This window comes from Peromyscus leucopus, chromosome 3, assembly GCF_004664715.2.
Source record: "Peromyscus leucopus breed LL Stock chromosome 3, UCI_PerLeu_2.1, whole genome shotgun sequence".
NCBI classification, from domain to species: Eukaryota; Metazoa; Chordata; class Mammalia; order Rodentia; family Cricetidae; genus Peromyscus; species Peromyscus leucopus.
Genome location: NC_051065.1, coordinates 124738634 through 124751020, shown reverse-complemented (window position 1 = coordinate 124751020; position 12387 = coordinate 124738634). Strand labels below are relative to the sequence as shown.

The window sequence follows — 12387 nt, the reverse complement described above, 5'->3', positions numbered from 1 at the left end:
CTATAAATGCAGCACTCCGAAAGCTGAGTCATGAAAACCGCCAGGAGTCTGAGACCAGCCTACACAGGAAGTTCGAGGCCTGACTGGACAACTGAGTGAGACCCAATTTCAAAAAGCCTTAAACAGGAGGAAGAATGACTTCACTCCTCTGCCAAAGCAAACAAGAGGCAGACACAGAAGAGAGGAAAACAAATCCTGCATGGGACAAAGGCCTTCAAAGGAAAAGGCAGAGTGGAGAGAGAACGGAGATGGTCAATGTCACTCCTTCCCTTGTTTTCCTGAGAGGAAGGAGTGCTCCTCCTGGAATCAAAGCATGCTCAGCTCAGTAACTCAGGTCCCACAAGGTGGGCCCTGGCAGGAGTTTAAGCTGAACTTTGGAACTCTGGACAACTGACTCAACAAATAAAACAACTTTCTCACAGCACCTTCAACTAGCAATCTTCACTTCAACATTACTGAAGGCAGATTGGTGCCAATAAAGACCAGGAGAAACAGACATGAGAAAGGAAAAAAGAATATAAAATAAAGTAAATATGTTAACATTCCTGCTCTGATATATCTTAGCTATGGGATACAGACTTACACATAGTAACATCTGCACAGGGCTGTATCCAGAGAAAGGGGGAGTCATTATCAGGCAACCTACTCAGTTCAACAGCTTCTAGAAAGATCCAAGCCAAAAAGATCCCCAAAGATCTTTTTTGTATAGAAATAATAGCATAAAAGGATAGATTACTGAATCTACTCTAAAAAGAAAAAAGGGAAGGTATAGAAATGATAAGATAAAAGGTAGATTTTTGAATCTACTCAGAAAAGAAAAAAGAGAGAATATGGATATGATATGATAAAAAGGTAATTATTGAATCTACTTTTTAAAAAGATATAGAAACAATAGGATAAAAGGGTAGATTATTGAATCTACTTTAAAAAGAAAAAAGGGAAGATATAGAAATGATAAAAGGTAGATTTTTGAATCTACTCAGAAAAGAGAGAATATGGATATGATAAGATAAAAAGGTAGATTATTGAATCTACTTTTTAAAAGGAACTACTTGTTTTAAATATTTTACATTAGATTGGATTTTTTTATATTATATATAAATTTTGTATTGGACTCACCAAAATAGGATAAATAATAAAATTTTTTGTCTGAATTTGTCAAATGTTAATGGACTGGACATTGTTAATGTAATTCTTGACTGTATATATTGTATATACTTATTGTATATACTTTTTCTTATATTAGTTATAACTTTTTTTAAACAAAAAAAGGGGAAATTTGATATACTGTGCACCCTAATAAACTTATCTGAGGGTCAGAGAACAGAACAGCCACTAGATTAGACATAGAGGCCAGAAAATGGTGGCACACACACACCTTTAATCCTATCACTTGGGAGGCAGAGATCTGTGTGGATCTCTGTGAGTTCAAGGCCACACTAGGAACAGAACCAGATGTGGTGGCACACACCTTTAATCCCAGTACTTGAGATCTCATGTCTTTGCTTCAGAAAGACACACGCCTTTAATCCCAGTAAGTGATGACAGGAAGCAGGAAGGTATATTAGGCATGAGGGCCAGGAACTTGAGGCTTTTAGGCTTTTAGGCTTTTAGCAGCAGTTCAGCTGAGATCCATTAGGATGAGGACTCAGAGGCTTCCAATTTGAGGAAACAGGATCTGCTGAGAAGTTGGCGAGGTGAGGTTATCTGTGGCTTGTTCTGTCTCTCTGATCTCTCAGCTATCACCCCAATATCTGGCTCCTGAGTGTTTTTATTAATAAGACCTTTTAAGATTCGTGTTACAGAACTGGGTCACATACATTGAGGCCAATGAAGGAAATCCTATTCCTAGTGGAATATGTAGTCCAAAGGAGGGGAAAGCAAATTAAACTGAGGTGCTTCTGAATGTGCAGAAGCCCAAAATTATCCCAGAATGAGTGCTATGTGGTAACACAGCAAAGAAAAGGTGGTCCCTCCATTTCAGCCACACAGCCTGGGTAACAAACCACTCAGCAAGGGCCTTATCTCTGACAGAAGAGTGAATAAGGCTTCTTTTGTCTCCTGTACCCAAAGCATCAAGCTCCTTGTTGAAAAATAACATCAAACTTTTCTAAATTTCAGAGTTCATCATACAGAGCAGAACTGCTTAGAAATATAAATTTAGTTGCATTTATATATCTAGGGACTGCAGAGGGAAGACTCATCTCAATTACCAAACTTCATCCTTATGTACTCATACGGATCTTCTTGCCACAGCTCCTCATCCTCGTCTTTATAACACATCACAGAAAAAATTACATCTTCAGAGATGCTCTAAGATGAGAAACAAACAAAACAATTGGGTACAGGTCATTCCAACAAGACTGGTCAGTCACATTAGTTTTTCCAGTTACAGTAATCCTTCTCAGCCTGCATTCACATTCAGAGAGGACAGCAATAGCTGAAGCTCAGACAAACGGAACACTTAGAAGCTGGAGGCAAGAAGCAGAAAAGACCAGTGCAAGTGATGCTCCTTGAAGAAAGAACAGGAACAACAGAACTTCACTAACAGATCAACATTAAACACACCTTGATTTCTTGTATGGAAAATGCCACCAGGGTTATATTTACTATTATAGTTCTCATTTTTAAAATGCTTCATGTGTCCATACTGGTCCTAATCATCAATACATCAACAATATTTGTGTCTTTTCTGCTTCCATTTCCAAAACACTAGTACTCTACTCCACAGCTGTGTGTTTCAGAGAGGAAGTGCCCGAAGCAGCCTGTGAACAGCAGCTAAGCTCAAGCAGGCCCCTGTGTGTTCAATAACTACTCACATAGAAACAGGACGAGGGCTAGAGGGGTGGTTCACTGATCTTCCAGAGGACCTGGGTTCTATTCCCAACACCCACATGGAAGTTCATAATCATCTGTAACTCCAGTTTTAGAGGAGCCAAAGACTTTCTGGCCTCTTTGGACACCAAGCATGCACACAGTTCACAGACAAATATGCAGCAAAGCACCAATACATATAAAATAAAAATAAGTAAATCTTTAAAAAAAAAAAAAAAAAAAAAAAAGAACTATTTCTTATCACTTAGTTGAAATTCAGCCTAAAGGTTAGTATTTTCCTGAAACTTTCTATGTGAAAGCCATATAAAAATAATGCCAAAGGAAAAGATGTTATTTTGTATTTCATGTCACCCTTAAATTTACAGGTATAAACAAAATGAAAACAGTATCTTTACTAATTGCAAAGAAATTACCACTATTTGATCATAGTAAGTAGGCAAATAGTTACAGAGTCCACAATTGACAAATTTAAACTATACTACATGGGGCTGGAGAGATGGCTCAATGGTTAAGAGCACTGACTGCTCTTCCAGGGGACCCAGGTTCAATTCCCAGCACCTACATGGAAGATCATAACTGTCTGTAACTCCAGTTCCACATGATCTGACACCCTCACACTAATGCATACAAAATATAGTTAAATAAAATTATTTTTTAAAAAATCTTACATATGTAAGACTTGTGTTCAGATAATGCTAACCAAAGCTGGGTTGGTAGTAAATGTAATCCTAGCATTCAGAAAGTAGAAGAAAAATGGTTGAGTTCAAGGCCAGACTATATAGCAAGATATTGTTTAAAAAAAAAAAAAAGATAATACTACCTACCTAAACTATATCCTAGATACCATGAACAGTAAAGCAACTGATTTTCTTGTCACATACCAACTTACAGAATTTAAGAACAACAGGCTGGGAATGTAGCTTAGTTGACAGAGCACTTGCCTAGCATGCATGAGGTTCTTAAAAGCCTTAGTTCAGTCCCCATCACCCCATAAACCAGACATGGCAGGTGCGGTGGTGCGTGCCTGCAACCTCAGCCTAGGAGGTAGGGACAAGAGGATCAGAAGCTCAGGGTCATCCCCACCACACAGGAAGTTCAATGTCAGTCTGGGCTGTTATCTCAAAAGACGACAAAAAAAAAAAAAAAAATTAAACCTGGCGTGGTGGCACATGAATTAATCCCAGCACTCAGGTGGCAGAGGCAGGTGGAGCTCTGTGAGTTCAAAGCCAGCCTGGTCTACATAGTGAATTCCAGGACAACCAGAGCTGCTACACAGAGAGACCTTGTCTCAAAAGGAAAAAAATGTTTTACACTAAGAACTCACAGTTTATTGGAAGCAGAGAGTCAGTTCTTAATACTTTAAATTACCCAGATATTTATGTGCAAATAAAATGTATATATTATTAGTCCATCATTTTCCATTCTGATTTGTTCTTTAATTATGACAAATAACAATGCTGAATTCTGTCTTTTAAAAAAAAACAGTTGGTATTAAAAACAGGGTTAGCGTTAATAAAGCAGTTTTAATAAAACTTTTTAATAAAAAATAAAAATAAATAAAGCTGTTTTTAATAAAACAAAACTTCAACTTCTGCTAAAGAACTGAATCCAAGGGAGGAAGGAAGGAAGGAAGGGAGGGAGGGGAGGGAGGGGAGGGGAGGGGAGGGAGGGGGGGAGGGGGGAGGGGAGGGAGGGAGGGAGGGAGGGAGGGAGGGAGGGAGGAAGGAAGGAAGGAAGGAAGGAAGGAAGGAAGGAAGGAAGGAAGGAAGGAAGGAAGGCAGGCAGGCAGGCAGGCAGGCTGCCCGCCCTTTTGGTGTATATCCACAATAGGAAAATCATTTATCAGACTGCATCTTCTGCAAAATAACACTCTCTTTGTAAAGCCCTGGTAGCAGCTTTCAAAATGTTTTCACACAAGGGTCAAAAAAACATGATCTGCCTTAACAGAACAGACTCCAAGGCTAAATCAACAACTGAATGACACCTGACTCCAAGCCTCCCAACTCACAATCCTGAAGATCTCTCTCTTCTCAAATGCTTAAAGGTTGGAAGCCCTTCATAATATAAGATTGCATTTGTTAGAAATTATTGTTAGTGGAAACAGAGATTAAGTATAAAACATAAATATAAAATATCAAACAACACCTAGTTTCTCTAGAAAACCCAACTTAACCGACAATGGTTTAGAGAGCCACCCCAACACTAACCTGTATATGTGGCTTCATCTGCTTCCAGGTCACAGCATGAACAACCCCTTGGTTGAGATAGTTGAATGCTTGCTGAAGAACACGGGGAGCTACATATTCTTTCTGTCTGTATTGGTCTAAAATTTTTAGTAGTACCTACAGGAAAATAGGTGGGGATTGGGAGGGATGAACATGTTAACAATTACTACGTTAAAAAGCAAAGGAGTTTGAGGCATGACATAAAATACTATAGTCAGTGATCTACACAAGCAGATTTGGGGGAGATATTGGGGGAAAAAGCTCATGCAGGCATTTTACTTTTTGTTTGGTTGGTTTGTTGGTTTTTCGAGACAGGGTTTCTCTGTGTAGCTCTGCACCTTTCCTGGATCTCGCTCTATAGACCAGGCTGGCCTTGAACTCACAAAGATCCGACTGCTTCTGCATCCTGAGTGCTGGGATTAAAGGCGTGCGCCACCACCGCCCAGTGCATTTTACTTTTTAGATAGGTTTGTGTGTTACACTGAGCTAAGAGATATGTCACTGAATTTTAGGCATCTGTTCTTCTAACCTATATGCTACTCAGAATAAGTCTATGCCCTAGTCCAGGGCTAGTGTGCTGGTATGAATGAAAATGGCACCCTATAGGTTCATAGGTGTGGCACTATTAGGAGGTGTGGCCTTGATGGAGGAAGTGTGTCACTGGGGATGAATTTTGAGGTTTCAGATACTCAAGCCAAGCCCAGTGTTGCCCTCTTCCCACTGCCTGTCAATCCAGATGTAGAACTCTCACCTCCTCTCCAGCACCATGTCTGCCTGCATGCCACCATGCTTCCTGCCATGATGATAATGGACTAAACCTCTGAACTGTAAACCAGCCCAATTAAATGTTTTCCTTTATAAGAGTTGCCATGGTCATGGTGTCTCTTCACAGCAATAGAACTTTGATTAAGACAACTAGCTTCTCCTATTTTCAATAAAATTACAGATCTGGTGGAGTAAACATTTCAAAACTTCTATATAATCACACAGCAGCACATGTTCACATAGAACCAGCAGCACCAAAGCTTAGACCTTAATCAGAAGATAAACATTATTCTAAAAATAGTGCTGATATTACCAATTATTCTTTGAAATAATTAAACTAGATCCCTAACTAACCTCCACACCAAAATGAGCTCCAGATAGGCAAATACTTTAACAGTTAAAAACCCTAAAGCATGGAGTTCCTAGAAGAAAATGTAGGATATTTGTATTTTATAATCTCAAGTCCCCGACAATCTCTGTAATGTAACACACAGTTGACTTTTCTTATGGGCCAGTTGCAATCCTGCTTATAAGAAAGAACCCTGGAGAACAGCTGTGACTGGCTCAGGGGCCTTCAGAGAGAGCACAAGACTCCTGCCTCCCATTTCCTGGTCCCCATCACTTCATTGTGTCAAGCTTAAGTGAGTTGCTAAATCTTTCAGAACATGTATAAAATTTATAAATCAGAATATGAATTTTATACAACTTATCTAAAATCTAGGTTAATAAAATTGATCTGAAGTCCAATTACCATCTATAAACTCCTGCAATGGCAGCTAAGAGGATGATATTGAGCAAGACTGTCCTAACATGGCTGGGAGCATGTCAGAGGAGCAGCAGGTGGCAACTGACTCCAGGGCATCAGCCCACCAGGAAGCAAGGCACTGATGGGTGAGTCTTGATGGGCAAGGCCCCGAGAGCCTCGGCCCCAATGTCTCCTCCACTGCTGTGTCTCTGCGTGTTTGCCGCTGTCGTCTTCCTCTGGTGTCTGGCACGGTGTGCGTGGGTGTGGGGAGATCCCCACTGCCCTTAACGCAGTGGGGTTATCTCAAGGGAATATCCTGTTCTCCTGGGCATTGTATTTTGTTTTTTGGGTTGCTTTGTTTTTTTATTTTTATTTATTTTTTGTTTCTGGAGACAGGGTTTCTCTATGTAGCTTTGGAGCCTGTCCTAGAACTCGCTTTGTAGACCAGGCCTGCCTCTGCCTCCCCAGTGCTGGGATTAAAGGCGTATGCCACTGTAACACGAATCTTAAAAAGTCTTATTAATAAAAAACTTGGTGCCAGTTATTGGGGTGAATTCTAGAAGATCAGAGAAGCAGAACAAGCCACAGCTAACCTGACCTCACCAACTTCTCAGCCAATCCTGTTTCCTCAAACTGGAAGCCTCTGAGTCCTCATCCTAATGGATCTCAGCTGAACTGTGCTGCTAAAAGCCTATAAGCTTAAAAAGACTCCAGTTCCTGGTCCTCACACCTTATATACCTTTCTGCTTCCTGCCATCACTTCCTGGGATTAAAGGCATTAGTCCCGATGCCTGGCTGTTTCCAGTGTGGCTTTGAACTCACAGAGATCCGAATCTCTGGAATGTTAGGATTAAAGGTGTGTGTGTCACCATTTTCTGGCCTCTATGTCTATCTAGTGGCTGTTCTGTTCTCTGACCCCAGATAAGTTCATTAGGGTGCACAATATATTGGGGAACACAATATCACCATATGTCACCATCGCTGGGCTCTCTCCTGGGCATTTTTACCTGTGGACTATTATGAAAATGATTTCCTCCTAAGCTGTACTGCTTAACCAAAGCAATGATTTATACAATAGTGTTAGTTTAAATAAGATTTTGATGATTGAGGGTCTTTAATAAATATAGTAAGGGATTATGATAGAGGTTAGTTTAGTGAGAAACCTAATATAGGTAAACCCAAGATATGGTATTTCCCCTGCCCCGATAAAGTAGGGCCTGCAGAGGATAGAAAATTAAAGCAAGTAAACGTCACACAGCTAGTTTTCCTTGAGGAGTCATATAGACTGTGGCTTAGGTTAATGATTAAGAAAAACAATTGAGCCGGGCGGTGGTGGCGCACGCCTTTAATCCCAGCACTTGGGAGGCAGAGCCAGGCGGATCTCTGTGAGTTCGAGGCCAGCCTGGGCTACCAAGTGAGCTCCAGGAAAGGCGCAAAGCTACACAGAGAAACCCTGTCTCGAAAAAAAACCAAAAAAAAAAAAAAAGAAAAACAATTGAGTCCCAGAAGCCCAGCTAGCTCAAGTTCTTTTCAATCTCAATGTTGGGAGGTGTGGTCACAGGTTTCAGTATGCATCATAACTAAAACAAAGCTTTAAATATAATTTAAGTTTAGATTAAGATGTTTTTGCTAATGGTTTTGAAGTTAAAAAAAAATCTTGGAAAACAATTTAAAGACACTTTTAATAGCTGAGCAAGGGATTCATTGAGGTCAGGGAACAAGAACAATCATGGTCTGGCTATTGCTGGCTGACATACCTTTCTTGGGCTGGTGATCAAGGGTGATGATTAATTCCCTGTACACATTTCTGCCCTCAGCTTCCTGATATAAAAACTATTAATGAGTGGGTATGCACCCTGAGGATTTAAAGTAGAGCTGACTGATTGTTTATCATATATAAAAGTTTAGGTTTATGATTCCTTTAAGATTTTTTATAAGATCACCTTTTGAGACAAATAATAAAATATTTGGTCCTTTTTGAAACCACAAAATGCAGCCTGCCCACAAAAGAACTGGCTGATAAAAATACCTTGCTTGCTGACACTCTGTTAATCTATAACAAGTTACTTGGACATGAATGTATGTGGGTTCTTGGGACAACTTGTTTTTCACCTGTAATACATGAAATGTTTAATCATGTAAGGGAGATGAAAAACATACTGTTTTTAACTTGTATTCACTGTAATCATTCACTTGAAAAAGGGTATGTAACCACATTGCAATTCCTAAATTGCTTGAAAGATTCTACTAGGGTATATAATCTGTAAGGGAAAAAAGACACAAGAGAAGGAAAACACCAGAAAAGATGTAGAAGGAAAACATCAAGAGACAGAAGGAAAACATCAAGGTAGAAAAACAGAACAAGAAAGGAATAGAGTAGAGAAATGACAGTAAGAACAATAAAATGAAGAACTAAGCTTTGGTCCTCAGAACAGTCTTTGTGTGTCTGTTTGTCTGTTCAGTAGTTCGCCTACTCTGCATCTCCTCTTCAGTTTCTCTGATTTAATGAAGGCTTGCCATTCATCAGCACCCCAGGTGAGATCCTGACATGCTGAAGGGGTGTGTAGGTGTGTGTGTGTGTGTGTGTGTGTGTGTGTGTGTGTGTGTGTGTGTGTGTGTGTGTGTCTGTTGCTCTTTTTCGCTGGTCCCAGAGAGTTAAGTTTTGCCCCCCTTGCCAGTCCCAGAGAATTAAGTTTACTCCCTCAGATACAATAGTCTGCTGACCCTGTTGGATCCCTCTCAATCCCTGAGCTGCTATAGGCTGGTCCTCACAGCAGCAATAGGGAAGATTCCAGACAGCAGCAGATGACAGTTTTGGCAAGGAAACTAATTTTAAATATCAAGATTATATGTCTTTAGGTAACATTTCTGGCACAGACACATGGACATGGCATTTACTTTTTAATACAAGTTTATGCATGTATATTTACATGCATGCTTTAACAACACTAGAAAATTCTAAACACACCTCAAGAGACATCAGCATTAAGACACTTCTTGAAGTTTAACAGCAGCAAAAAAGAGCCAAAGATACAACCGATCCGTTTCTAGATCAGCCTGGTGTCTGCTCTGAATATCTGGACAGATAATTTCACTTATTATTTACTAATTTCCCCTATAGAGTATCTAATGGGTACCATATCAAAGTACTTTTCAGAAACCCTTTTACCTTACTTAAGTATTTAATTTCACATTACTGAGGGATTTATGAAAAATCTATAAACACCTTCTGTATCATTGAAGCCTTGGATTATGTCTGATTAAACAGTCCTGGCTTTCCTATGAAGGCCCTGACACAGCTAGTTATTAATTACTAACTCTCACTTCAAAAAAAAAAGTAGCAAACATATCATGATTCAGTTGGCAATATTTGACGGACCAATCAGAGTCCATTGTCCTTTGCAACTTTTAAAGTTTTTAAATATTAATAAAGTCTCATGGATTACACATTTTCCTTATGTAGAATGGATACTCCAACTTGCATGTTCTTACCTGAAAGTCCTCTTTAATATCTAAGCTAGACTAGTCTTGAAATAGATTTATTCATAGTGTATAAATCTTCAAACAAACAAGGGAAAACTCAAAGAAATAAGAAACTTATAGGAAGACAGCGAGGTCTGTGTCATCATTTGAGGTCCTTCCACGTCTAGCAGTCATGAAGGCATTTCTGATGGAAGCAGATGGAGGACACTGGATTCTCAAGCCAGCTGCCCTTGGACCAGACTCCCACAGCTATTTCATCCTCTTTAAGTGTGCAGTGAATTACCATATAAGCAATCTACTTTAAAACAGATAGAAATAGCACTCAGTAATAACTACTCTTCTATTTTAAAAGCATAAGTTTAATACCTGCTGAATTCCCACTGCATAGGTTTTCAAAAAAAATTCAGAAAATTCGAAGTATTCTTTTGTGACATTTCCTGGGCTTCCATACCTTAAAATTCAAAGAAGAAACTCTAATTACTGTGAAGTTTAAAAACAAAGCATCCTTGCTAGTTTAAACACAGATATTAGAAGGTATGTTCTACTGGGCCAGAAAACTAACACGTTCTCTTTTTCCACAAGACACAATATGAATCAGGAGGAACTCAAAGACTCTACAGCACAGTTAACATTTGGACAGAAACTTCTAACTTCTAAACCAATTAACTCCTAAAAGGAATAAAAATGTTATACCTGGCATGCTTTACAATAAAAGCTTTTAAAAGTAAATTTGACTTTCTTATGGAGCCAAGTATCCATGTGTTCCTTCTTACATAATTTATGGATATTTCCATTGGGGAAAAAAATGAGAAGCTTTACATGTTTTGCACAGAGTAGAAAAGAGCCAGAGAAGGCTACCCACGTTGTTATGATTTCTAGGCAGTGGGCACAAGCCTGCCCTCTGTGGTTTTTTTGGTTTGGCTTGGTTTGGTTTTCAGCTGTATGAGATAGGCTGGCCTCACACTCACTATGTAGCTGAGAATGGGTTTGAACCCGTGATCCTCCTCCCTCCCTCCACTTCCCTAAGCTTAAACAGAAGCTTACATCACTATGCCCAGCTACTCTATGAAGCTGTATTCCGTACAACACCAGGGAGCCACTCAACTCCAGCACACCCAACGCCAAGACACCCACTGCAACATCGTTACTATAGCAAGTGGAGTAATACCGCTCAAAGAGACGAGCGACGATGTGCAGCGCCCACTTCTTACACTTCCACCACACCAGCTCTGGCCGGTCATCCTCATCAATTTGAAGAGTCTCCTAAGAGGGGAAAAACACCCAAATCAGATTTTTTTTTCCTAAGTTGGTTTACAAAAACAACATAAATTTTGGTATAGATTAAGTCATAGCTATTTGAAGTGAGACTGCCATGTGAACATACACTCTACTTTACAGGTAGCTAGTTAAGAACTAAGTAAGTTAAGCAAATCTTTCCTGGCCGTGCTGGTATTCACACTGATCTTCAAGGGAAGCAAGTAGGTAGAAACAAAGCATAAGCACCAGTCACTTGATGAACTCTGAGGGGATGAGAAGTTTCTGAGTTCTGATGTTGGCAAAAATCACTGAACTGTTTATTGCCTATATAGAGACATTAAAACTTGAAATAATTTGTTTCAAATATAGACAATGGAGAAGACAAGGAAAACAGAGGTCAGTATGATTAGCATGTAAGTGTCCCTGGGCTCAACCTTTGAACCCAAATACATAAATAAATAAAAGATATGGACACAAAAAGAATAGTGGACATTTTCAGGCCAACTCAAGTTTTTAAACAAACAAGTTAACTTGACAGATGAAAAGGCACTATTGTTGCTACCACAAATCACACTGAGATACTTTTACCTGTAAAACAGGTGGCTTAAAACCAAGTGTGCCCTTGCAGCAAACACTCTTAGCCACTGTATTCAAGTACAAACCTGAGCACTGTCTTTGCTTCACAAGGTCTATCAAAGCCCAACACTTTCAGGAAACAACCACTCTGAAACTGAGTTCCACCCCAGCCAATCACTAAACCACATTCTTAGAGATAAAAGCTTAAATATTAAAACTACCCAAACATCCAGCAATAAAGCACTACATTAAAATGACAGTATAAAAACAGTCAAGGGCCAGCAAGATGGTTCAGTACATAAAGGTGCCAACTACCAACCTTGATGACCTGACTTTGATCCCCAAGATCCACATTATGGAAAGAAAGAACCACAAGGGTCCTCTGACCTCTACACATACACCATGGTGTACTCTTATACAACACACTCAGTCACTAAAAAGAAATTGTAAATGTAAAATAAAAATTAATTTTAAAAAAGTTATAACCAGAAAAGTATTAGT

The 12387-nt window shown here is 39.4% G+C and overlaps 1 protein-coding gene across 3 annotated transcripts in view; it reads right to left on the bottom strand.

Annotated features, from left to right (window-relative positions):
- Positions 1–12387, bottom strand: part of Ipo8 (importin 8) — a 67348-nt gene that overhangs the window by 34284 nt on the left and 20677 nt on the right. For all 3 annotated transcript variants that reach the window (XM_028892426.2, XM_028892427.2, XM_028892428.2), the window contains exons 7-10: positions 11222–11316; positions 10420–10504; positions 5043–5177; positions 2214–2313 (exon numbers count right to left, since the gene is read on the bottom strand). In XM_028892426.2, the coding sequence (XP_028748259.1) occupies positions 2214–2313; positions 5043–5177; positions 10420–10504; positions 11222–11316 (415 nt within the window). The remainder of the gene's footprint in view (positions 1–2213; positions 2314–5042; positions 5178–10419; positions 10505–11221; positions 11317–12387) is intronic.